This window comes from Schistocerca gregaria, chromosome 7 (genome assembly GCF_023897955.1).
Source record: "Schistocerca gregaria isolate iqSchGreg1 chromosome 7, iqSchGreg1.2, whole genome shotgun sequence".
Classification (NCBI taxonomy): Eukaryota; Metazoa; Arthropoda; class Insecta; order Orthoptera; family Acrididae; genus Schistocerca; species Schistocerca gregaria.
The window spans coordinates 186784549-186810069 of record NC_064926.1 but is presented as its reverse complement, the minus strand read 5'-3'; the positions used below and the strand labels follow the sequence as shown (position 1 = coordinate 186810069).

The following is a 25521-nucleotide window of genomic DNA, read 5'->3' as shown; positions in this document are numbered from 1 at the left end:
AATATGTACTTCAACAACCTGTGCAGTAACAGCAACGCATTATTGAAATCGCGTAGTGATACTACCAGCACACGGCGACTTTCTGCGCGTGTTTCATAGCGCTTAGAGGCGACTGTGTTAAAATATAGGGTGAGTCAGGAGGAATGGTAAGTGTTTTGCCGGGTGAGAGCATTACAGATTCTGAAGATAAAACTTGATGTGACATATGCCCTATTCCGAATAGCTTCCGAGATAGAACACTTTTAATGTACATTTCTATTTACTTTCTGTATTACTCATTGTCATCGTTTACAACGTACGACAGTAATATAGAGGAAGTTGAGACAAACATTTTGATACTACCTGAAACTGGCCTCAAAACATACCTAAACTACAATACAAGAGCGTCGCGTAAGGTTTTCAGTATTCCCACGATCTCTCCGCTCCAGCTGTTAGTCCTGGACTGATAATAAATAGGGCCTTTTTCGTAGAAAATTTGATTTAGTTTAATTGTGTACGGAGACGCGTCTTCATTGGAGTGTGCGGTTTTCGAGTTATTAAAGAAAAACGTACAAAAGTGGTATTAAACGAGTTCTATCTCGGAAACCATTCGCAATAGGGCATATGCCCATATGAAGTTTTTCGTTCAGAATCACTAATACTATCGCGTCTCAAAGCATGTACATTTGCTCCTGACTCACCCTGTGTGTACAGCGTGATCAAAAAGTCTGCATAAATTTGAAAACTTAATAAACCACGGAATAATGTAGACAGAGAGGTGAAAATTGACACACATTCTTGTAATGACATGGGGTTTTATTAGGAAAAAAAATTCACAAAATGTCCGACATGTGGTGCTGGACAGCAAAACTGCTACCGCGACGAGTGAGAGGTACGCCGATATGTTACAGAATCGCATCATCCCCAGCCTGGCTGATAAACACCTGCTGGAACGTACGATGTTTATGCAGGATGGCGCTCAACCCCACATTGCTAGACGCGTGGAAGATCTCTTGCGCGCGTCGTTTGGTGATGATCGTGTGCTCTGCCGCCACTTTCGTCATGCTTGGCCTCCCAGGTCCCCAGATCTCAGTCCCTGCAATTATTGGCTTTGGGATTACCTGAAGTCGCAAGTGTATCGTGATCGACCGACATCTCTAGGGATGCTGAAACAGAACGTCCAACGGCAATGCCTCACCATAACGTCGGACATGCTTTACAGTGCTGTTCACAACATTATTCCTCGACTACAGCTATTGTTGAGGAATGATGGTGGACATATTGAACATTTCGTGTAAAGAATATCATTTTTGCTATGTCTTACTTTGTTATGGTAATTATTGCTATTCTGATCAGATGAAGCGCCATCTGTCGGACATTTTTTGAACGATTGTATTTTTTCGGTTCGAATAAAACCCCATGTCATTCCAGGTATGTGTGTCAATTTGTACCTCTCTATCTACATTATTCCGTGATTTATTCAGTATTCAAATGTATACTGACTTTTTGATCACCAGGTATTTTTCTATTGATGGTTTGCAAAACGAATGTTGTATGCTTAAAAATTGTTGTACACGTGTACTTGTGTAAACCTGACGATGCACTGAATAATACAGAAAATTAATAACAACGTACATTAAATATATTCTATCTCGGAAACATTTGCATTAGGCAAGGTTTTTGCTTCAAATGAGTATGTCATATCCCATTATATTAATCACTCCTCCTGGAACACGCCGTGTAAACAAAACTACAGCACTGTTTCGGTTCACACTTCATTCTTGCTGTTTCAGACCAATGATAACAAGAATTTCATTAATATTAACGACATCTCTTTGTGATGTCGAGAAATATGACATCGCTATCTCAGACATTTGGTTTACTAATACAGTCTAGTCATTTAGAATGGTGTATAATTTCCGATGGCAGAGAAATCTTCTCGCGTTATCAGTCGAGTCGAGGCGTTTCGACATTCGTCGAAGATAACGAGTAACAAACTCATCGAAACGTTGCGACAACAGGACACCACGACTGGGCTGATAACGAGAGAAGATTTCTCCAACAAATAACTTGCAAGTGGAGCGCCGGATAGTTTTGATACGGCCGTGGGTGCGCGCAGGGCGCTTACCTTCTGCATGGGGTTGTTGGTGAGCAACAGCAGGCGCACGCTGGAGGTGCCGGCGAACGCGTAGCCCTCGACGCGGGTGATGCGGTTGTGCGCCAGCAGGATGGCCGTCAGGTTCTGCAGGCCCGCGAACGCGAACTGCGCCACCGTCGTCAGCGGCGTGTGCTGCCGCGTGGGACAGAGAGAAGGAGAGACGCATCCGTCAGTTCTCTGCCGCTGGTCCCACGTCTCCTGCCACAGGCTAGCCTATGTTTCATTCTGATTAGGAAAGATTTTACCTCTATATAGTCGTAAATAAGTGGTCCGGACACACCTAAAAAAATGGCTCTGAGCACTATGGGACTTAACATCTGAATTCATCAGTCCCCTAGACTTACAACTACTTAAACCTAACTAACCTAAGGACATCACACATATCCATGACCGAGGCAGGATTCGAACCTGCGACCGTAGCAGAAGCCCGGTTGCGGACTGACGTACCTAGAACCTCACGGCCACAACGGCCGGCGGACACATCTACTTAGCGGTGTGTAGCACCCCGTTTCACACTGACCTTGGCGAAGATGAGTCAAGCCATGAGCTCCGCAAGTCACTGTAATCATTGGGCAGACATCCTAGTTTATGACTGCCACAAAGGCGCTCACCAGTCATGGAAATTTGTTGGACCTGGTTCCTAGTGGTGCCTGTCTTGCTCGAGAGCCATGTCAGATAACTTGTGAAAGAGGAGGTCACAAGCACCATAAGTCCCAAATAAATATCCCCCACTGATGAATAACTGCACCTGCTGCCAAAACAACCGCCTAGAGGCATTGATGATGATGATCACAACGATGATAACGTGTTGGCATGGATGCACAACAGCAATATTAGTGCGCATAATAAATAATTATGAAACTACACTCATGCTCATAAATTAAGGATAATGCTTATACATGGTGAAACTACGCTCTGGCGTTTGCGGGTTTAAATCATCTCGGGGCATAACCGTGCGGTGCATTTGACGAGCGGTCGTCGCGCGGTGGCGCTGGCAGCAGTCCACATACGCAGATTTGTATTGGTGCATGTCAGAGTACGGTGCAGCGAGTAAGTGTGCAGATGCTTTCAGGTGTGCTAATGGTGAGTGTGTATTTAAAATGGCACAAACAACACATATTGATGACAATACTAGGGTGACTGGAGGCTGGTCAAATACAGCAGGTCGTAGCACGTAGCTCCGTGAGCAACGTAGCTCCGTGAGCAACAAAGTCTTATCTCAAGATTATGGGTCAAATGGCTCTGAGCACTATGGGACTTAACCTCTGATGTCATCAGTCCGTAGAACGTAGAACTACTTAAACCTAAATAACCTACGGACATCACACACATCCATGGCCGAGGCAGGATTCGAACCTGTGACTGTAGCGGTCGTGCAGTTCCAGACTGAAGCGCTTACAACCGCTCGGCCACACCGGCTGGTTCAAAATTATGGCAACTATTTCAGCACACAGGAAACGTATCCAGGCGCTACAGTACGGGACGGCCGTAGTGTACAAACTACAAAAAGACCGATGTCTCACCATCAGTGCCCGCGAACGGACACGGAGTACTACAGGTAGTCTTGCTCGTGAACTTGCCGCAGCCACTGGAACAGTTGTCTCCAGACACATTATCTACAGATGACTGAGCAGACATGGTTTACTCACCCGGAGACCTGTAAGGTGCATTCCACTGGCCTCTTTTCACACGATATCCCGTAAACTCTGGTGTCAAGAACACAGTAGATGGTCATTGAACAGTGATCCCAGGTTATCTTCACAAACGAGTCCAGGTGTAGTCTGAACAGTGATTCTCACCGGGTTTTCATCTGGTGTGAACCAGGAACCAGATACCAACCCCTTAAAGTCCTTTACAGTGACCTGTATGAAGGTCGTAGTTTGATGGTGTGGGGTGGGATTATGATTGGTGCACGTACACCCCTGCATTTCTTTGACCGAGGAACTGTAATAGGTCAGGTGTATCGGGACGTCATTTTGCACCAGTATGTACTCCTTTGCAGAGGTGCAGTGGGTCCCCCTTCCTCCTGATGGACGATAACGCACGGCCCCACCGAGCTGCCATCGTGGAGGAGTACCTTGAAACAGAAGATATCCGGCGAATGGAGTGGCCTGCCTGTCCTCCAGACCTAAACCACTTCGAGCACGTTTGGGATGCTCTCGGTCGACGTATCGCTGCACGTATTCAAACTCCTACGACACTTCAGAAGCTCCGACAGGCACTGGTGCAAGAATGGGAGGCTATACCCCAGCATCTGCTCGACCACCTGATCCAGAGTATGCCAACCCGTTGTGCGGCCTGTGTACGTGTGCTTGGTGATCATATCCCATATTGATATCGGGGTACATGCGCAGGAAACAGTGGCGTTTTGTAACACATGTGTTTCGGGACGGTTTTAACTTATCACCAATACCTTGGACTTACAGATCTGTGTCGTGTGTGTTTTCTATGTGCCTATGCTATTAGCGCCAGTTTTGTGTAGTGCCACGTTGTGTGGCACCACATTCTGCAATTATCCTCAATTTATGAGCATGACTGTAGTACGGATGAAAAGAACGTGATAGTTGTGCGGAGTGACGCTTGTGAGTAGACGAAATGTGTTGACATTTATGTGTAGGCCAAGAAGCTTTATGTAGCTTTCTGCTTCCACATTTCTTGGCGTCGCCAACTCACCATCAAACAATCGATTTACAGTCTGATCTTGAGCCCGGGCTCTGCTGCAGATCGGTCTGTCAGCACAACAAGACATTCAGTGGCCGGTCAGAGCTACTGCACCTAATCAGCGTCACCGGTTTTAGGTTCTTATGGTTCCATAATTGGCTACTCCGACTGCAGCTTATTGCCCCTCACGGCTATCCACTCCTCCCACATTCGTGGATATCCGATTCAACAGCCGAGTGACAGCCTGCGAAGGATTGGCACACTGTGCGGCGTTATGTTTCCTGTAGATCTCCTTGCCTGCTAACTCTACCTGATCGGTTCCCCTCATTCCTAAATGTCCTTGGTACCCAGGAATAAGAAAAGGAAGAATGTGCAGTATTTTTATGTTTATTGGGTGCGGTCCGCCTTTAACAAAATTCAATTTTGTTATTTATCCGCACATGTTTAACTGCAGTTTCAGCACCTTCAGTGGGTTTTTATTTTATAGCTGTTAAATATAAATAATGTTCTTTACTGTAAATATTATTTTTAAATCGTGATTACAGATATTTGAAGAAACACAGAAAATGGTTCAAATGTCTCTAAGCACTATGGGACTTAACATCTGAGGTCATCAGTTCCATAAATTAGGACTATTTAAAGCTAACTAACCTAAGTATATCACACACATCCATGTCCGAAGCAGGATTCGAACCTGCGACTGTAGCAGCAGCTCAGATCCGGATTGAAGCGCCTAGAACCGCTCGGCAACAGGAGCAGGCAAAGAAACACATACAATTATGAATTCATACCTTTCTACCACATGGTGTAGTTTTTATGATGCATTATGTTTCTACTGTAACTGTTTTCTTTCACAGTTTGTCATCTGCAACCACATACACCTTAAAGTAGACAAATTAATTAAGCCAAAATTCCGATTTTAAAATTGTTTGTCTGTGCCTGAAAGTAATTAATTCTGCATGTGTGTGTCTGTGTGTGTGTCTATTCACATTATGTTTCACTTACGTTTTCTTTTCCCCCCATCTTCTTCACTGTGAAGCACTATATATTGAGCAGTCACTGTCACTGTTTCCCTGTTTACCAGCAGTAAAAACAAACATGGCGGTCAGTGGAACAGTTGAAGGTGTTTCTGGCGGTTCTTCTAAATCTTTCAGAGGTGTCTCTGCATTTTGTGTGTGTGTGCGTGCGGTGTGTGTGTGTGTGTGTGTGTGTGTGTGTGTGTGTGTGTGTGTGTGTGTGAGAGAGAGAGAGAGAGAGAGAGAGAGAGAGAGAGATAGAGAGAGAGGGAGTGTGTGAGAGTAGGTTTGAGTGTGTACGTGTTTGGGGAGGGGAAGAAGATCTCTACAGGTTGGTCATATCTGATAATTCTTTGAGGCCAGAGAAGAGAGTTCCATTACAGAGACCTGGATATTCCGTTAACAGTTTCTTTTGCTAAAGGTGGACTCCCTCCAAAAACGTATTGTTAAAGCAATCATGGGAGAAAGAGCTTCAGCCCCAATATGACTAGGTGCAATACATTTTGCATCATTCTCTCCAATGAGTACATTTCTTGCAAGGTCAGCACGATAATACAAAAATTATAAATTCTCACTCTGGAGTCTCCTCAGCTGCTGCAGAGCCTTAAGGACTACGTGGAACTCTGCATTGTATTTGGAACATCCTATGGGAAGGCGGTCTAACAACAAGAGTGATGCATTGTCGCATGTGATTTTCGACGTTTTCGCACACTGTCTTCGCCGTACTTTTACTCTTACCCTGATCCATCAAAAGAAATAATCTTCTCCAAAGTTTTGAGCGTCTAAAAGCAACCTTGGCTGTGCTCGTGTTAATATCTGTCATGGGAGAGCAACGCTTGATATAGTATGTGTAAATACACGTTTCAATCTCAGCATGGCAAAAATTACTGTCGGTTTGAACAATGTGATCTGTTTAATAGGGCAGATGATTTTTACAGCTGTTTAACATAGTGATGTTCCACGGTAACATGAGATCTTGTGTGTGTGTGTGTGTGTGTGTGTGTGGTGTGTGTGTGTGTGTGTGTGAGAGATTTTCCTTTTATTCGCCATCTTTAAAAACAAATTGAAGCAGGAAGTCCCACAGATTTCGAAAATTTACAACGAACAAGAAGCTGGTATCTACACTGGCCTGAAAGCGTACCAATTATGTGTCAGTTCCTTTCCACATATATTAGATAGGTAGCAAGGTTAACACTTTCTATGACTGTCAGACGACAGAAGAAGGAGATTTAAGGCACTTCCGGTTTTAATGTAGTTTCTACGAACCACAGCAACACTGTTTACTTGGAAACCTTGTGAAACTGAAGGTACCTATTCCCACAAGTGTTCGAGTTCTATTGTGTCATGAAGGTACTGAAACATAAAACCCTTAATGAAACATACAGAGCCGGCCGGGGTGGCCTAGCGGTTCTAATCGCTACAGTCTGGAACCGCGAGACCGCTACAGTCGCAGGTTCGAATCCTGCTTTGGGCATGGATGTGTGTGATGTCCTTGGGTTAATTAGGTTTAACTAGTTCTAAGTCTAGGGGACTGATGACCTCAGAAGATAAGTCCCATAGCGCTCAGAGACATTTGAACCATTTTTGAAACATACAGACAGTAACTTGTGTTTATTAAATATGATGTACGGGCTGCGGTTACACAAACGCTAAGAGTCCGCAGCTAGTGGTCTAATGGCTAGAGTTGTTGCCTGTATATCATGGGGCCCCGGGTTCGATTCCCAGCCGGGTTGGGGATTTTCTCTGCCTGGGGACTGGGTGTTTGTGCTGTCCTCATCATTTCATCATCATCATTCGTGACAGTGGCTATATTGGACTGTGTAAAAATTTGACTGCGAAAAGTTGGGGCTTTGTACGGGCGCTGATGACCGCGCAGTTGAGCGCCCCATAAACCAAATATCATCATCACTAACACTAAGTTTCGAAACGTTTGTAAGAGCGCAAGGGAAATTGTAAAAGAGGAGAAACGGAACGATCAGCTGTCGCGGAGCATGCTTTCCAGCCAGGGAACCACAATATTCGTTTCTAGGAGACGCAAGTACTAGCGGCCACAAGCGGATATTACGAAAGGCTCTACAGGGAGGCAATAGAAATCGCTAAACACCCAAATAATTTCAGCCGTAAGGATGAGGGCATGAAATTAAACGGTATATGGATGCCGGTGTTAAGAGGAAGTGTACCACCCTTCCACTACTGGGTGATGGCAACGACGATCGACGGCGACGGACAGCGGCCAATTGCAATGACGTTTTCAACACACGTGACGTCACGCCGCGGCGCGTGAGCTCGTGGAGACGGAATTTAGCGGCAGTCAGTAGCGAGCCAGTGGGTGTGTTGGGCCTTCCATTGAGCTACGGACCCCCTAGAAGATGTCTCCCGCAGTCGGAGACGAAACGTTGAGAATCGACACAGAATTCATCAACCGACCACGGCATAACAGCCAGGATAATTATAATGGACATGATATTTCCGGCCGTGAAAGTCTACATTTTAGTATTCAGGATTTGTCTTAAGCAACCTGAGGAAGCCAGAGAAAAACGTATAACGTATACATTAATGGAACTGGGAAGTATTACCCAATGAACACCTGGACCGAAGGGTACCAAACTGAACTCCAGCATTATCTTGCGGTGGGATACAGTGATTCAGTTTTAATGCTTACTCAGTATATGTGGTATGTTCACTACAGAAATAAGCTATCACTACAGACGTAGAATGGTGTCAGTACATGACTGCTGCGGGATGGGCCTAACGATGCTAGAACATTTAAGGTGCAGACACTGGAACACAGCACGCCAAAAGGACGGACATGTGAAGTTTATCATCATCTTCCAGACATCGAGAAATGTACAGTTATTTGTATGAAAGATGTGGAGGCATTACACCGACAGATTGCACAGTGAGTTGGTTGAAATCCAGTGAATGCTAAACGAGGGATGACGACAAGAGAACTGTGTGGGAAGAATAACAGGCAGAGGTTCTTCCGGAAGATTGAAACCACGAGAAGGTCGTAGGCTTGCCAGTCTGGCTGTCATGAATAGACGGGTGGCAACAGCTGAAAACCGGTCATAGGTTACATGCAGAACATGAAATGAATAGAGATGCCATGCTCCGTTATCGGTGGCACACAACTACAGATAACAGAGACTTGTGTGTGGAGTGGAGTCAGAGTTAAATGTAACATTTAGTAGAAGTTCAAAAAATGGTTCAAATGGCTCTGAGCACTATGGGACGTAACTGCTGAGGTCATCAGTCCCCTAGAACTTAAAACTACTAAAACCTAACTAACCTAAGGACATCACACAGATCCATGCCCGAGGCAGGATTTGAACCTGCGACCTTAGCGGTCTCGCGGTTCCAGACTGTAGCGCCTAGAACCGCTCGATTTAGTAGAAGTCAGTGGTGTTCAGCTAAGTGTCGCCTTTACTTATGGCAGTCAGATCGATGGCAACTTGTCAGCAGGCAACCTGGTGAAATGTGACAAATGGTTCAAATGGCTCTGAGCACTATGGGACTCAACTGCTGTGGTCATCAGTCCCCTAAAACTTAGAACTACTGAAACCTAATTAACCTAAGGACATCACACACATTCCATGCCCGAGGCAAGTTTCGAACCTGCGACCGTAGCAATCACGCGGTTCCGGACTGCGGGCCTAGAACCGCGAGACCACCGCGGCCAGCGAAATGTGACAGGAATGAGTGATATCTCTCCAACTGTTGCAATAATGGTACGTTATGACCAAAGGGTTGATTCGGTTAGTGTTGTGGGAAGACTGAATTCTCTGACCCCTGATGACCTGGATACCAAATGGAAAAATCTAACAATTTAATTCAAGACCCACCCTCATTCACACCACTAACGTCTTGAAGAACGTATGCATCCCTGACAGGCCTGGCCAGTCATCTGATTTGTCATCCACAGAGCATATCTGGCATGTGATGGGAACACGTATATATCCCTACCAGTTTCCAGCCAGAAATCGTCGTCAACTGATTCAGCAGGATGACATCCGGAGGCTGTATGTTTCCATGCCACAATGAATACAAGGGTGCATTCTGAAGTTGATGAAGGACAATAGTCCCAAATGGAAAGGACGTTTTATCATTTAATATCTTTTTGTATGATAAACATCTCCACAGCCTTTGGAAAATATCGAACTGGTGCCTCATGGCGTAATGGTTTCCAATTTCATCTGTGTATCTGGATGACCACGCAGGGACTTGAACGCCGTCGTCCTACTGTGAGTCCACCGTGTTACCAATGTGCTGCTCGCTAGAGACTTGCACTCAGTTGTACCGGGGTTCGCATTCCCATCCAGATTTACTGTCAAGTATCGGATTTGGTATCTAAAAAGATACTAATTCCAGTATTATTCCTCTGATAATGACCCGTCGATTTCGCTGTCTATCCTTTCGAAATACTGCTGCGTGCACCGACTCCACTGACATCATCGCAGACGGAACGTTAGACCCTAATCTTCTATCCTTCGTTTTCTGTACGCATAAAAGCTGTAGAAGAAAACACTTGCAGACGCGACACGAGATTTAGATGCAGGATAGGTTGGTGGATAGTGTGGACCTACCTGGATGGAGAGCTCACGCAGGCGCGGCAGGCCGCGGAAGGCGAACGGCTTGATGACGGAGATGTTGTTGCCATCGAGAGATAGCTTCCGCAGCGAGCGTAGCCCGGAGAAGGCGTCGCTGCGGATCACTGGGAAGTGGTTCTTGGACAGCGACAGTTGCTCCACCGTCTCCGGCAGGGCCTTCACCGGGATCTCCGTGAGGCCGCCCGTGTTGCACAGCACCTGCGGTGAGGACATCTCTATGTAATGGCTGCTCCGCAAAGTGGCACCCAATCGTGACGAAGGGCCGGTAGTGCGAAGGGCGTTCAATAGTTAACCAATACACCAGTTTAGGTTGAAAAAAAGGAGAGTTTGTTGTGGGGCATCCAGGAATATTCCCGTTTGAGCCCCTTATAATGTCGTGAACTTTTGATGTAGCGCTATACGCAGCCTTTAGAATGACGTCTGTAGCAGCGGTGCGTTCCAAGCAGAGAGCTGTTATTGAGTTTCTTTTGGTTGGATATACACAGGCGTTTCTAAACGTCTACGGACACATGGCAATGAAGAGAAACAGGTTAAGTCATTGGACACAGCCGCACACAGCTGTGACTGCTGCAGTGTTGGAACGTGCGGATATTCTCATTCGAGGTCGTCGACTGATCAGAACCAAACACCTCACCGCTCATCCGGACGTCTCTTCTGGTAGTGCTGACACTCTCGCCCACCACTTAGAACACTCAAAGATGTCGTCTGCGGCTCGTGGTCTAATGATTGATGCCTCTGGATCAAGGGTTGCCGGGTTCGATTCCTCCGCCCTCGGACTGGGTATGTTTGTTGTCCTCGTCGTCTCATCATCATTCGAGACTGGACTCTGACAAGATTGGGAACTTGTACTGATAAACACGCAGTTAAGCGCCCCACAAAATGGTTCAAATGGTTCTGAACAAAATGGGACTTAACAACGGAGGTCATCAGTCCCCTAGAACTTATAACTACTTAAACCTAACTAACATAAGGACATAAAACACATCGATGTCCGAGGCAGGATTTCAACCTGCGACTGTAGCGCTCACGCGGTTCCACACTGAAGGGCCTAGAACCGCTCGGCCACTGCGGCCCACTGAGCGCCCCACAAACCACATATTATCATCATCATCATCATCATCATCATCATCAAAAGTGTCTGCCAGCTGAGCTATCGCCGTGTAACAGAAGACCATAAACAGCAACGAATGTCCATTGGTGAGGAACTGTGACACAAATTTTGTCACAGGCGATGAAACATGGATTTATCACTTCGAACCAGAAACAAAACGGGGATCTATGGGACGAAGTCACCCCACCTCTCCTCCTAACAAAACGTTCAGTGTCGCATCCTCAGCCGTTAAAGTGATCGCGACGGTCTTCTCAGACCCTGACGGGGCTGTCCTGTTAGATGTCCTCCGTTATGAGGGACGTTGTTGAAATTGACCAAAAACGGTAATTTTCGATTTATTTTTTATTTGTTAGTGCAACTCATTGTCAATAAGTTCCCAAGGTTCAGTGTTGAAATCGCATCCGAAGTCTCTGAAATTAAAAGTGTGACGCGGTATCCCTGCCACGCTCACGTTTTGAAGCAGGACTTAAAAGCCAGTTCAGTGAACAACGATTCTGTGTATTACTTTCAACCAAATGTGCGCGCGATAGATCTAGAGGGCCATGATACTACTCTTTGGTTTTATAAATCATCTTTGGCCGATCCTGCACTTCTGGAAAAGTGTGTTCATGGCAAAACCCAAAATCCAAATCAGTCTCTAAATTCACTCATATGGAAACGATGCACTAAAATCACATTGGCATCTGCTACAGTTGTCAGAATTGCAACTTATGATGCAGTTATTGTATTTAATGATGGGAACGTCGGGAGGATGAAGATATTAGAAAGAATGGACTTCAAGATAGGAGATTTTACTCAAGACATCCTGAGAACAATAGATTTACAGCGTGTCTTAGCGGCTGGAAGGTCAGTTGAAGACCTGCTAAAGGAAAGAAGGGGAAAGACGACCCAGAGTAGAAATGTGGTGACTTCTGAAGAAGTGACATAAGGAAAAACGTTGGGTTAAACTTTAAATTGCGGTTCCTGAAAAGTTTGTTTTTTTAAAGTTTATGTACCTTTTCCTCAGATTCTATGAATGCTAGAATTATGAAATTTTGTACACATATTTCTGTAAATCCAATAAACGTTGCCTCAAGAGCAAATTTTGAAATTCTGATTGCAAGCTGAGGTATGCGGCAAACTGCTTGGAATTTTGCATGAATTTAAATTTGTACCTGTGGAATTATAATTAAAAAATTTATGAAAATTCTCCTACTTCACATATCCGAAAAACCTCATGAGAGAAGCTTACAATATACAAATAGATGAAACAGATACATTTTTGTAGAAATCTCTTGAATACAATCTGAGAAAAAGGAACATATATTATTTTTTGAAAAGAAAACTTTAAATTTCATTCAAAAAAATTTGAACATATGTAATCAAAGCATTTTATATGTAAATGTTTTACTTTCATGTAAATCTCAGTACAAAATTTCATTGCCACATCTCCAAAACCGTGGATTTGGTGCATTTCTGAAACGACTAACTCTATGCACCCTCACCAAATTCAACCAACGATTTCACTTTGTTTGTTGCACACAAAAATACAAACGAACTACTCCTTCTCCATAAGAATACAGTGACTCCCACAAGTCTGTGTTTCCTCATCCACCCTCTAGCCCGAATCTCGTACCTTCAGACTTCCATCTGTTTGGCCCAATAAATTTGGCACTCCGTAGGAAGCAGTACGTGGATGGTGGGGAGGTTACTGATGCAGCAAGACGCTGGATACAACGTCGACCAGTGGAGTGGTACCAAGCGGGTATACGTGCCTTCCTAGTGAGGTGGCGTAAGCCAGTCGTGTTGGAAAATAGGATCTTGGAGACAAAAGAATCGGGAATAATATGGAATATTGCTCTCCTGAATAAAACTAACCTATTTTCAGAAAAGAAAGTGTTGCATTACTATTGAACGCACCTTGTACGTTGCGAGAATTTATTTCACACCAGAGCCTTTGAGTGAGGCAAGAAAATCTAGATGTAGATTCATAGTGATATTTTGACTACCCAGCCAATTTGCTTTTTACCGGTAAAACTTTGCACTCAGGACTACGAACTGCTGTGGTACTATATATTAAAGATCTGAAAAATATTGTCAGCTTGAGAATGGGGACTCAAGATTTAAATACACGGTGACTTATCAAAATCTTTAAGAAAACAGTTTTATTTACATAAAATCAAAGATTAACATAGTCTATTTATCTGATCAACGAAGTCATTTACGAAAAATTATATCATCTGATTAGTGGCCGCTCTCTAGAATACAATTTTCAATTGTCGGTGATTCAAAGTCACTTATTATTTAGTTGCAGGTTTCAACTTCACGAAACTCTGGAGTTTCTCATAGGTATGCTCTCCTGTATACCCCTACAAGAAATAGCCACAAGCCGACAGTTCTGATGATCTTGTTCACCGCGTCAAGTCATTGACGAACGAAATGTGCGTCCAGGGAATAGGTTCCTCATTATTACCTTGAACGCAATGTGCCATGTTGCACCATCCTGCTAGAAATATACTCCGTCTCCTATACAGTTCTGTCAGAAAGAGCATTTTCAGTATGCTAACGTATCATTCCTCCCCCCATGAACCATGGACCTTGCCGTTGGTGGGGAGGCCTGCGTGCCTCAGCGATACAGATGGCCGTACCGTAGGTGCAACCACAACGGAGGGGTATCTGTTGAGAGGCCAGACAAACGAGTGGTTCCTGAAGAGGAGCAGCAGCCTTTTCAGTAGTTGCAGGGGCAACAGTCTGGATGATTGACTGGTCTGGCCTTGCAACATTAACCAAAACGGCCTTGCTGTGCTGGTACTGCGAACGGCTGAAAGCAAGGGGAAACTACAGCCGTAATTTTTCCCGAGGACATGCAGCTTTACTGTATGATTAAATGATGATGGCATCCTCTTGGGTAAAATATTCCGGAGGTCAAATAGTCCCCCATTCGGATCTCCGGGCGGGGACTACTCAGGAGGATGTTGTTATCAGGAGAAAGAAAACTGGCGTTCTACGGATCGGAGCGTGGAATGTCAAATCCCTTAATCGGGCAGGTAGGTTAGAAAATTTAAAAAGGGAAATGGATAGGTTAAAGTTAGATATAGTGGGAATTAGTGAAGTTCGGTGGCAGGAGGAACAAGACTTCTGGTCAGGTGACTACAGGGTTATAAACACAAAATCAAATAGGGGTAATGCAGGAGTAGGTTTAATAATGAATAGGAAAATAGGAATGCGGGTAAGCTACTACAAACAGCATAGTGAACGCATTATTGTGGCCAAGACAGATACGAAGCCCACACCTACTACAGTAGTACAAGTTTATATGCCAACTAGCTCTGCAGATGATGAAGAAATTGAAGAAATGTACGATGAAATAAAAGAAATTATTCAGCTAGTGAAGGGAGACGAAAATTTAATAGTAATGGGTGACTGGAATTCGAGTGTAGGAAAAGGGAGAGAAGGAAACATAGTAGGTGAATATGGATTGGGGCTAAGAAATGAAAGAGGAAGCCGCCTAGTAGAATTTTGCACAGAGCACAACTTAATCATAGCTAACACTTGGTTTAAGAATCATGAAAGAAGGTTGTATACGTGGAAGAACCCTGGAGATACTAATAGGTATCAGATAGATTATATAATGGTGACAGAGATTTAGGAACCAGGTTTTAAGTTGTAAGACATTTCCAGGGGCAGATGTGGACTCTGACCACAATCTACTGGTTATGACCTGTAGATTAAAACTGAAGAAACTGCAAAAATGTGGGAAATTAAGGAGATGGGACCTGGATAAACTGAAAGAACCAGAGGTTGTACAGAGTTTCAGAGAGAGCATAAGGGAACAATTGACAGGAATAGGGGAAAGAAATACAGTAGAAGAAGAATGGGTAGCTCTGAGGGATGTAGTAGTGAAGGCAGCAGAGGATAAAGTAGGTACAAAGACGAGGGCTGCTAGAAATCCTTGGGTAACAGAAGAAATATTGAATTTAATTGATGAAAGGAGAAAATATAAAAATGCAGTAAATGAAGCAGGCAAAAAGGAATACAAACGTCTCAAAAATGAGATCGACAGGAAGTGCAAAATGGCTAAACAGGGATGGCTAGAGGACAAATGTAAGGATGTAGAAGCTTATCTCACTAGGGTAAGATAGATACTGCCTACAGGAAAATTAAAGAGACCTTTGGGGAGAAGAGAACCACGTGTATGAATATCAAGAGCTCAGATGGCAGCCCAGTTCTAAGCAAAGAAGGGAAGGCAGAAAGGTGGAAGGAGTATATAGAAGGTTTATACAAGGGCGAGGTGCTAGAGGACAATATTATGGAAATAGAAGAGGATGTAGATGAAGACGAAATGGGAGATACGATACTGCGTGAAGAGTTTGACAGAGCACTGAAAGACCTGAGTCGAAACAAGGCCCCCGGAGTAGACAACATTCCATTAGAACTACTGACGGCCTTGGGAGAGCCAGTCATGACAAAACTCTACCAGCTGGTGAGCAAGATGTATGAGACAGGCGAAATACCCTCAGACTTCAAGAAGAATATAATAATTCCAATCCAAAAGAATGCAGGTGCTGACAGATGTGAAAATTACCGAACTATCAGTTTAATAAGCCACGGCTGCAAAATACTAACGCGAATTCTTTACAGACGAATGGAAAAACTGGTAGATGCAGACCTCGGGGAGGATCAGTTTGGATTCCGTCGAAATGTTGGAACACGTGAGGCAATACTGACCTTACGACTTATCTTAGAAGAAAGATTAAGAAAAGGCAAACCTACGTTTCTAGCATTTGTAGACTTAGAGAAAGCTTTTGACAATGTTGACTGGAATACTCTTTTTCAAATTCTAAAGGTGGCAGGGGTAAAATACAGGGAGCGAAAGGCTATTTACAATTTGTACAGAAACCAGATGGCAGTCATAAGAGTCGAGGGGCATGAAAGGGAAGCAGTGGTTGGGAAAGGAGTGAGACAGGGTTGTAGCCTCTCCCCGATGTTATTCAATCTGTATATTGAGCAAGCAGTAAAGGAAACAAAAGAAAAATTTGGAGTAGGTATTAAAATTCATGGAGACGAAGTAAAAACTTTGAGGTTCGCCGATGACATTGTAATCCTGTCAGAGACGGCAAAGGACTTGGAAGAGCAGTTGAACGGAATGGACAGTGTCTTGAAAGGAGGATATAAGATGAACATTAACAAAAGCAAAACGGGGTAATGGAATGTAGTCAAATTAAATCGGGTGATGCTGAGGGAATTAGATTAGGAAATGAGACATATAAAGTAGTAAAGGAGTTTTGCTATTTAGGAAGTAAAATAACTGATGATGGTCGAAGTAGAGAGGATATAAAATGTAGACTGGCAATGGCAAGGAAAGCGTTTCTGAAGAAGAGAAATTTGTTAACATCGAATATAGATTTATGTATCAGGAAGTCGTTTCTGAAAGTATTTGTTTGGAGTGTAGCCATGTATGGAAGTGAAACATGGACGATAACTAGTTTGGACAAGAAGAGAATAGAAGCTTTCGAAATGTGGTGCTACAGAAGAATACTGAAGATAAGGTGGATAGATCACGTAACTAATGAGGAGGTATTGAATAGGATTGGGGAGAAGAGAATTTTGTGGCACAACTTGACTAGAAGAAGGGATCGGTTGGTAGGACATGTTTTGAGGCATCAAGGGATCACAAATTTAGCATTGGAGGGCAGCGTGGAGGGTAAAAATCGTAGAGGGAGACCGAGAGATGAGTACACTAAGCAGATTCAGAAGGATGTAGGTTGCAGTAGGTACTGGGAGATGAAGCAGCTTGCACAGGATAGAGTAGCATGGAGAGCTGCATCAAACCAGTGTCAGGACTGAAGACAACAACAACAACAACGTATCATTCGCAACTCACCCTCACTGTTAAGTCGTCGGTCTTAAAACAACTATAAGGACGGTTTACTCCAGCAGAATCTACGGCACATCGCACAGTTACGCGCGGCAAGTGAAGAAGTCTTTCATGAACAACGCAAGTCTGTCCAGGGCCCCAAAATGATAGTTTTTTTTGTTCATAGACCCATTTAGGTGGAAATGCGCCTCGTCACCCTTAAGGCTAATAGCATTTGGGATTCTTCAAAGATCCTTTGCATAAACACAGCAAAGGCTTCTCGTCGTTGAAAATCCGTATCTGCGGTTTCCTGAACCATCAACACTTTATACTGATGAATATTTAAACACACTTTTGGCACACATTCACACTTTCTTGGCTCTTCCGTAGACAGTTTCCCTCTTGAAATGAGTATCGTCTCGGACTCTTGGTGACTGCCTCTCTCACGTGTCAATGTTGTCGTCGCTTTTTTCTCAGGATCTGGAGACCTATTTTTAAGAATGTTTTCGACATTTATAACCCATCGTAGGATCGTGTCGCGTCTTGAAGTTATGTGATTTACATGGTGACGAAATATCTGCTGTTTTGCAGTGAGTGACTCAGCATTTAAGACAAAGGTATCGATCACGAACATGCGTCTCCAAACTACACAGCAATTCTCCTTAAAGTTAGGAGATGAGGCACTGACAGAAGTAAAGCTGCGATGACGGGGCATGAGTCGTGCCTAGATAGCTGAGTTAGCAGAGCTCTTGTCAGCGAAAGACGTCCAAGCTTCGAGTCCCGCTCCGAGACAGAGTTTTAATCTGCCGGGAAGTTTCAAATTAACGCACACTCCACTGAAAAATGAAAATTCATTCGAGAAAGAATCCTCTAGGTTGTGGTTAAATATGTCTCCGTTATATCTTTTCTTCGAGAAGTATTAGTTCCGCACGGTATCGAAGAAAAGTTGTGAGAGTTTCAGAAGTAGGAGATGAGGAATTGGTGGAACTAAAGGTGTAAGAGCGGATCGTGAGTCGTGCTTGGACAGTTCAGTCGGTAGAGCTCTTGCCTGCGAAAAGGAAATGTCCCGGGTTAGAGTCTCTGTCCAGTACACACTTATCAACTACCGATATGTTTCACAGTAATTCTGTTAATAAGAATATGTTGATTCGTCGTTTTGTGTCATCATATCCCTTCAAACGGTAGGGGAGAGGGAAACTAATCATCATTCACTAGTACTTTAATGAGAGTTAAAATCTTTGCAGTATCTAGACCTATACATACCAACGGTCTTGCAGCAGCGAAAACACCGGTTCCCTTTAGATCACCGCAGTTAAGCGCTGTTGGGCTTGGATAGCGCTTGAATGGGTGACCATGCTGGTCTACCGAGCTCTGTTGGCATGCAAGGTGAACTGGTCCCTTGCAAAGCCAATTGATGAGATACGTGATTTGAGAAGTACTGGCTCCAGTCACGAAAACTGACAACGGCCGGGAGAACGGTGTACTGCCCATATGCTCCTCCACATCCGCATCCCCTCCAGTCACGCTTGTCGGCACAGGTTGACATGTGTGTGTGAGTTCTTAGGGGACCAAACTGCAGAGGTCATCGTTCCCTAGACTTATACACCATTGAAATGAAATGAAATGTCGTGTGACGAGGGCCTCCCGTCGGGTAGACCGTTCGCCTGGTGCAAGTCTTTCGATTTGACGCCACTTCGGCGACTTGCGCGTCGATGGGGATGAAATGATGATTATTAGGACAACACAACACCCAGTCCCTGAGTGGAGAAAATCTCTGACCCAGCCGGGAACCGAACCCGGGCCCTTTGGATTGACAGTCTGTCACGCTGACTACTCAGCTTTCAGGGGTACAGCATTTAAACTAACTTAAACTAACCTATGTTAAGAACAACACACACACCCATGCCCGAGGGAGGACGCGAACCTCCGGCGGGAGGGGATGCACAGTCAGTGACATGGCGCCTCTAACTGCGCGGCCACTCCGCGCTGCGTGAGGGTGACATGGCGTTCGGTTGGTACCATTGGACATTTCGAGGCCTGTTCAGATGAAGTACTAGTAGTAGTAGTAGTAGTAGCATCTATAAAGTATATAATATAGAAATCACAAGTGCAGTTGTGAAAACTACATACCAAGCGCAGTTCATGATAAATTTATTAGATTTCCCTTACGTGTGGCAGTACCGTGCACAAGTGGAAACGTGGAATAGTGTCTGTATTTTCCTCATATTCGGTATGAATTCATTAATCTTAAAACGCATACAGCAAATGAGTGCTGCATGCAGTTGTTCATTTGTTGGCCTCTGGAGCTCAGTTGGTACATATAGGTTATGAGTGTGTAGTGCAAGGTATCACTGTTCTTCTCTTAGTACCAGTTAAATGACACACCGAAAAATATTTGTTACAAAAGTCTCATTTCTTACATCAAATAGCGGTGTACAAGGCGTTCCCCTAACTACGTCGCTTGGTAGATTGAGGTATACATTTTCTCGATGCAGAGTCTCGAAGCTCATTGTCACGCTCAATAAAGGACCTGATGCTCCAGATAGACGCACCAAACTTAGTTACAAGAATTCGCGAGAAGGAGCAGAATACTCTGAACAAGATGACCCCTTCAGTTGCGAGATGCAGCACTAGTAGTGACACCTAGAAACTAAACGACATTCCTCCTGAATAGGTCATGAAGGCCAAACGGTACTTACCGGCCGCAATGTCATCCTCAGCCCATAAGCGTTACTGGATGCGGATATGGAGGGGCATGTGGTCAGTACACCGCTCTCCCGGTCGTATGTCAGTTTACGAGACTGGAGCCGCTCCTCCCAATCAAGTAGCTCCTCAATTCGCCTTACAAAGGCTGAGTGCGTTCCGCTTGCCTATAGCTCTCGGCAAACCGGATGGTCACCCATCCAAGAGCTAACCCAGCCCGACAGCGCTCAACTTTGGTAATCTGACGGGAACCGATATTATCACTGCGGCAAGACCGTTGGCAGTAGTGACAAAAGTGAGTGACGATGCTTCGCTGATCCAATGTAAAAAAGGGGCCTATAGTGATGCGGCATAACATTATAACGATTACCCACCGTGAATGTTCATCTGCTGGCGTCGTAGATACGTGATGTGGAACCCACATGGACAGAGGCAAGAAGAATAGGGAATCATTCTAGTTACGATACAAGCCTGTAATGGGAAAATTAGCTGAAATTAACAATTTTGACAAAGGGCAGACCGTTATGGTTCAGCGGCTGGTTATGCGCATCTCGGAAACGGTAAATCTGTCCACATGGAACTGTCGGGAGCATCTTTCTTTCCACGTACAATACGAGATTGGAATAGAAGGTAGAACCGATAGAGGTACTCAGGGTACCCTCCGCCACACACCGTCAGGTGGCTTGCGGAGTATGGATGTAGATGTAGATGGAAGGACGATGAAACCACGAGTAGCCGACAGCGTCTTGGAGGTCTACTCCTAATAACAGGATGTGGCGGTCGGAGGCACAGCCGCTGTGTGAAACGCCGATCTGTGGCAGATATGACGACAGACTACAATGTTGGGACGGGCACATGTGTTTCGGAGGGCACTGTTTGAATGTAAACGCGTCAGCTGGTCTGACGAATCACGTGTCTTGAGATGCCATGTCGATGACGACCATTCATCCCATCAGATGACACGATTATATCGACCCACGGTATGTGTCGTCAAGAAGGCCAGTGGCTTCTCGAAATACGCATCATACACTTGCCGGAGGATGGGGAAAGAGGGCGGGGGGAAGGGGGTGGATGCAGTGTTACGCATTGAGGAGCATTGACCTGGGCTGCCATGGACCTGCAGTATTAAAAGAAGAGCTTCGTGACGGCAGGAGAACATGCGAACAATATTGAGGACGAGCTAAATTCCTTCATGTTTCATATATTCCACGACGGCGATGCATCACCAAGCTGGATTTGCTGTCCGTGTCGCAAGTCCAGAATCGTGTTACAATGGTTTTAAGAACATCATGTCATGCGTAGAGGTCACGTTGGTGTCTTGTCCACAAAATGTTCCTACCTTGAACGTGATGGAACACGTCCGGGATACTATCGGGTGCCAGAAACACACCCAAAGATCAAGCCCTAATTTGGGTTAACTGTGTGGCCTACTCTTAATGTGGGGCTATATATCTCGGGTCACTTACCAACGACTTGTCGAATGCATGTCACGCCGAAACGGCGCTGTATTCTGTTGCATAGGAAGACGAACTCGCTGTTAAGCCGGTGGCAGTAATGTTTCGGCTCATCGCTATACGTGTAGAACAAAATTTGTCACAAGCTATATTTCATATTTGGTGAGTGTGCTTTTGGACACGACCACAAGGAATCAAGACGCAATGGAATTTAATATATTAGCTGCCAGTGGTTATTGCCTTATCTCAATGGGGCAAGTGAAAATTTGTTCTGAACTGGTATTCGAATTCGGGACTCCTGTTTACTAGGAAGAAGAGCTGACCACCTCGCCTTCCAAACATTGTGGCCACGGACTGTACTAGCACGCTTTCCATCAGACCCGAATTCTCAACTTATACTGCACACTACCGATGGAGTGCCCCTGCTCGTTGCCTTTATTAGTGGTGGCATCTCAGCGATGATCATAAGAGTTCATGCGTGGCGTGCATCTGCGCTGAAGGGATCATTGGCCACCATCGCCAAAATGTGGCCAGAGTCCTTCCGGGCATGCCCAAGCTCGCTCTTACTAGAATCGACGAGATTCCGTCAGCAATGGGACTAATAAGCAGGAGCTGGATGGCGCAGTGGCCAGCGCGTCTGACTAGTAAGCAGGAAACCAGGTTAATATCCCGGTGCTGCCAAAATTACAAATTGCACCATTGATATGATTCAATGCACACACGCAGAAGCCGGCCGCTGTGGCCGAGCGGTTCTAGGCGTTTCAGTCGGGAATTCCGCTGCTGCTACGGTCGCAGGTCCGAATCCTGCCTCGGGCATGGATGTGTGTGGTGTCCTTAGGTTAGTTAGGTTTAAGTAGTTCTAAGTCTAGGGGACTGATGACCTCAGATGTTAAGTCCCATAGTGCTTAGATCCATTTTTGAATACACACAGTTATTGTTTTTAATTCCACATGCCCTATATTTTATTTTTAACTCGTGAAGAAACCCGCCTTACCTGGGTATTTCTCGCATTCGGGAGGACGACGGTTAAATCCCGCGTCCGGCGATCCTGATTTAGGTTTTTCGTGATTTCCCTAAATCGCTTCAGGCAAATGTCGGGATGGTACCTTTGAAAGAGCACCGCCGACTTGCTTCCCCATCTTTCCCTAATCTGATGAAACCGATGACCTCGGAGTTTGGTCTCTTCCCCCGAAATAAACTCCACTCCCCCCCACAAGGTATTTATTTATAACTGTGCGACCACGTCCGCACCACGCAGCGTGTTGCTTTGTAATTAATATTTATGAAGTCATATCTCCTGGACTACAATGATATAATTTTGTAGTTACATTCAGCGGTATATTTGGAGACGACTGGAAATGTATTGCGACTGGAGTAGTAGCAACGAAGTTATAAATTTAAGCGTCATGCGTGAAGCGACGGTTTTTCACGCATCTCAGTCTTTATGACGACATATCTCCTTCGCTATATGTCTTACAACAGCATATTTTTGTAGGTACATTCGGTTCAACTGTTCAAATGTCTGTGAAATCTTATAGGACTTAACTGCTAAGGTCATCAGTCCCTAAGCTTACACACTACTTGACCTAAATTATCCTAAGGACAAACACACACACCCATTCCCGAGGGAGGACTCGAACCTCCGCCGGGACCAGCCGCACAGTCCATGACTGCAGCGCCCTAGATCGCTCGGCTAACCCCGCGCGGCGGTACCTCCCTGACATATTTGGATTCTGTCTGCGAAATTAATTGCGAAGAGAGTTAGTACCAAAGCATTAATAAGTTTAAACGTCATCAATACTGTGCCGGTTTTTCACGCAACTCATTGTTTGTGACGTCATATCTCCATAACTACGTGTCGTACAGTGATATAAATCTGCTCTACATACAGTGGTAGATGTGCATAATGACACCGGAAAAGTGATAAGCGATAAACATTTCTCGTTTCACCATTTTGTAGGAGTTGTCAGTCGAAATATCTGCTAAATATTTGAAATTATGTGTGAAGTATGTCGGAAGTCCGTAAGTGCTCTCATTCTCAAATACTGGGATGGGATTTCACGTGTCACGATCTACTCTTGCTCCCCACTCTCCCCCGCCCCCCCCCCCTCCCCGCCCCCTCCTTTGATGGGCAAGTGGCTCTTAGCCCCATAGCGATTGTCGCCTGACAGTCAGCTACTCTTAGTGGCTTAGGAGGACATGTGGAACATACATACAAACACATACACACATACATACACCCATTTTTGTATTATGTGTACACCAGAGTGTTTTTTCTTTACACCACACTTGTTTAATTGAAATTACACGATGGTTGGTTTGCGAAAATATAGCGTAACTTGCATATTTCGTATCATATTCAAAACTAGTCCAGGTGTACAAGAAATGCTTGCAAGTGCGTTTAAGGATACAATACCTTGCAGTTTTTCTGGTATAGATATTATCGACGTATCGACAAGTTTTAGGTTCTGGTATACATTCAGAGTGTATCGGATCTGGAAACTGAATGGATCCGTGGAAGGAAACATCAATGCGGTGTCTCACAACAGGTCACGTTGCGCAGGCAACCGTACACGCTGCTGGCTTGCGAAGTGCGCTGGCCGCAATAATTTGAGTGGACTTTGCAGCCCGGGCTGTTCGCGCACTATCGCAGAGCGCTTAGCGACTGTTTCGGCCCACCTGAGAGTCGCGGACCCAGTTTACCTGGGAAGGCGGCAGTTGGCACCGCCGCCGCCGGTAATGAGGGAACTTGGTCCGCGGTGCGCCAGAGGTCGGCGTGTGTGGCGGTCGCGCCGTTAACGAGCAATTATGCGCCGTCCGCGACTTACGGCCCATCCGTCTGCGCCCGACTTCGTGTCGCGTAAGTTCCTCTGTGCAACTGCTGGCGCCAGTCGAGTACGTCCGTCTCTCTGGGGCCCCGCAATTTGCACGCCTGGTGACGCATGACAGAGGAGTTTCCAACAAAATACTGTGGCTCCGGCAAAGATGCCTGTAACACTACGAGGATGAATGTGTGTTAAAGCCCCACGTTAGAAATTAATCTACCTACTCATGGATTTATTTAGGCACGACTTTTCAAAAAAATTCTGCACCGACTGGTTTCAGTTATACATTTTAGAAAGTCTAATTAACCTTCATTACATTCATTTGACAATGTTGACTAGAATACTCTCTTTCAGATTCAAAAGTTTGCAGGGATAAAATGCAGGGAGCGAAAGGCTATTTACAATTTGTACACAACCAGGTGGCAGTTATAAGAGTCGAAACACATGAAAGGGAAGCAGAGGTTGGGAAGGGAGTGAGACAGGGTTGTAGCCTCTTCCCGATGTTATTCAATCTGTCTATTGAGCAAGCAGTGAAGGAAACAAAAGAAAAATTCGAAGTAGGTATTAAAATCCATTCCAACAGTTTCGCAGAATTACGGAGTCCTTCTGTAAGGATTTGTATTGAGAATTTCTCTAGAATTTCTGTTGCACTTTTGTAGATGCTATACCGAGTTGTTACTGTCGGAACACCGTGTCTATGAACTGATTCGCTGCCTGATGTCATTTTTCTTGATAAGGCACCAAACACTGGAACAATACTCTAGGACGGGGCTCTACAGAGAATTGTAAGCGATTTTCTTTACAGGCACATTGTATTTTCCCAGAATCCTTTCAACAAATCTACGTCTTCCATTCACCTTCACTAATACATGGTGTTTCAAAAATGACCGGTATATTTGAAACGGCAATAAAAACTAAACGAGCAGCGATAGAAATACACCGTTTGTTGCAATATGGTTGGGACAACAGTACATTTTCAGGCGGACAAACTTTCGAAATTACAGTAGTTACAATTTTCAACAACAGATGGCGCTGCAAGTGATGTGAAAGATATAGAAGACAACGCAGCCTGTGGGTGCGCCATTCTGTACGTCGGTTTTCTGCTGTAAGCGTGTGCTGTTCATAACGTGCAAGTGTGCTGTGGACAACATGGTTTATTCCTTAGAACAGA

At 44.8% G+C, this 25521-nt stretch overlaps 1 protein-coding gene across 1 annotated transcript in view; it reads right to left on the bottom strand.

Moving 5' to 3' along the window:
* LOC126282345 (insulin-like growth factor-binding protein complex acid labile subunit) overlaps positions 1 to 25521 on the bottom strand; it is a 403838-nt gene that overhangs the window by 25885 nt on the left and 352432 nt on the right. The window contains exons 3-4 of the mRNA XM_049982002.1: positions 10398 to 10619; positions 2108 to 2269 (exon numbers count right to left, since the gene is read on the bottom strand). Of these exons, the coding sequence (XP_049837959.1) occupies positions 2108 to 2269; positions 10398 to 10619 (384 nt within the window). The remainder of the gene's footprint in view (positions 1 to 2107; positions 2270 to 10397; positions 10620 to 25521) is intronic.